This window comes from Fulmarus glacialis, unplaced genomic scaffold, assembly GCF_000690835.1.
Source record: "Fulmarus glacialis isolate BGI_N327 unplaced genomic scaffold, ASM69083v1 scaffold18304, whole genome shotgun sequence".
NCBI classification, from domain to species: Eukaryota; Metazoa; Chordata; class Aves; order Procellariiformes; family Procellariidae; genus Fulmarus; species Fulmarus glacialis.
Genome location: NW_009208898.1, coordinates 5802 through 8169, shown reverse-complemented (window position 1 = coordinate 8169; position 2368 = coordinate 5802). Strand labels below are relative to the sequence as shown.

Genomic DNA, 2368 nt, shown 5'->3' with positions numbered 1-2368 from the left:
CCTGCCACTCAGTGTGGGTGTCAGGAGGTGAGTGTCAGAGCACGGCTGACAGCTCCTTGGGTCATCACAGACCTTCCTGTCACTGTCATGTGGCATCTGGAGACACCGGTGTCCCTGTCTGGCTGGAGCTGCTTTGCTGGCCCCGTGCCCAGGCAGCCCGGCCAGGCCACTTGTACTTGGGAGCCCTTGCCCTTGGAAGGCAGCCTGCACATTGTCCCCTCTCCCTGCCTTGGCCAGGTGAGAGGAGTGGTACAAGCTGGAGCACACATGCCATCACTTCCGAGCCCTCCAGCCCCAGCGAGACATGGGGAGGACTGGCCATGGGGCTGTGTGGTTCCCTCCTGCCTGCAAACTGGCCAGGTCCCCTCATCTTCATCGGTGGCAGAGGCTGGGCACTGCAGCACCAGCACTGTCCTGGGGGGCGGGGGTGTGGCTCTGCTCCCCTGGGAACGCCCGGGCACAGTTTATCCCTCCTCTGCGGTTTGCCCAAGGGCCGCCTTGACGCGGGTCCCCCAGCCCTGCCTGTGCCTGCCGGCAGCTACGTCACCAGGGCACACCGCTGCCTGTCTGCACACCCTCCCACGCCCCCAGTACCACCACCACCACCGCACCAACCGGCTCAACTCTCCACCTGCCACCCACCAAATCCCACAGGCACCAGGGCACTCACCGCTCTCCCGCTCTCCTGGGAAAACCCCTGCGCTTCGACAGCGACGATCTCAAACTCCGAGGAGGATCCCTGCAAGGGGAGGCAGCCAGGTCAGGTCTCCCCGGGGAATGGCAACCCAGGATGCCCACTGCGCGGAGGCAGGGACTGCCGGGACAGGAGGACAGCAGGGAAGCTGACCCCTCCTTTCAGGTTTATCCCCATTTCTAGAGGCTAAAGGCTGCCTCCTTTTGCTTTAACTAGAATGAGTCTCTCCCTGTGGCCATGCCAGCACCAGCTCTTGTATTCACCAGACTCACACTTGGAGACTTCCGTGCTTCCGCGTCCGGCTGGGTGCTGCCTGGGGCAGCCCGTGTGGAGCTGGGATCAGGGCCGACGGCTGCAGAGAGGGGAGAGGACATAGCCATAAGCCTTTTGGAGAGCAGGGCCCCACCTGGCGCAGGGATGCAGAAGGCAGACACCCCACGAGGTTGGGCACTGATGGATGGTTTCTACCCTGGCTATGGGGATGGGACAGAAACCTCCCTCCGGGAGAAGGTTTGATACACTTCAGAGACGACAGGGCTGCATGAAACCTTCATGAAAGTCTCCTTCACACCCTCTCCCTTCTCCTGAGCTCAGGATCCTGAGCCATCAGGTTATCCCTCCCCAGCGAGCCTCGCGTCTCCTACCTCTGGTTTCCACCAGGTCCTCCAAGGCAGATGATGCCATCAACATTTTGTTGTCCTTCACGAGGTCCTCTGCCTTCTGCCGCAGCTTGGATGCCTCCACCTGGGACTCCTCCAGCAGCTCTCCTGTTGTGGACAACAGAAGGATGCTCACCCTCCTTCCCCGAGTGCCTGCCCTGCTGCAGCCCCATCCACCAACACCAAGCCCCCTGGTGTTGGGTGGAGAAGTGCCCAGCGTGGTCCTCCTTCATCCAGAAAGAACTTTTCTTGCCCAAATCTGACGGCAAAGCTGTATCAGTGGCTCACTGGCTGCAGAGTCCCACATGCTGACACATAGAGGACTGGTTACAGGAGGCAGCAGGGCAGCACTGCATCTCTCAGAGGTCTCCTCTGCTTCGCAGAACAGCCAAATTTAAGACCAGGTGGCGAGCCTAGGGGTCCAGCCTGCCCGCTTTAGGGTCTGGCACCAGCAATGCAATCCTCTCCCCACCCCGGGCAGCTGCTCCGTTATCAGTGGGTCCCAGTCCCAGGTAGGGGCAGGGCAATGCGGCAGGAATCACGAGGCAGGTGGAAATTTGGCTGCAGAAGCAGGACTCGAAAGTGGAAGCTGGGTCACGAGACCGAAAACAAAACTAGGGGTGGGTGGGGGAAGGCGGCCAAGGAGGAGAAAGGGGGTGGCACGACTCGGCTGGGGCATTTCAACATCGGCACGTACCTGCCGCTGTGGGGAGCATCCAATGTCGGGGTCTTTGAGCAGCACCCAGTAAAAGCCCCTGACCCAACAGGAGGTTGCTTTCATCAGAGGCAGAACAGATCCCAGCATCTGCGACCTGCCACTGCAGGACTCTGGGAAGCTGACCTTGCTCTACCACTTGCCTTTTTTTCAGCCATTTATCCCACCATAAAGCACCCTCAGAGTTCAGCAAAAGCCTTGCTCCCTCTGCAACCCCATGTGAAAAAGCCCAGACATCCTGCTCAACCCCCAGGCTGGGGAAAGCTTTGCTACTGCCCCAGTGCCAAGACCCCCAGCTTC

General features: G+C 60.4%; 1 protein-coding gene across 1 annotated transcript in view; it reads right to left on the bottom strand.

The window, feature by feature from the left end:
* TNIP1 (TNFAIP3 interacting protein 1) overlaps nt 1–2368 on the bottom strand; it is a gene marked incomplete at its 3' end in the record, with an annotated part of 7676 nt that overhangs the window by 5073 nt on the left and 235 nt on the right. Inside the window, exons 2-4 of the mRNA XM_009576677.1 lie at nt 1339–1511; nt 967–1046; nt 671–739 (exon numbers count right to left, since the gene is read on the bottom strand). Of these exons, the coding sequence (XP_009574972.1) occupies nt 671–739; nt 967–1046; nt 1339–1511 (322 nt within the window). The remainder of the gene's footprint in view (nt 1–670; nt 740–966; nt 1047–1338; nt 1512–2368) is intronic.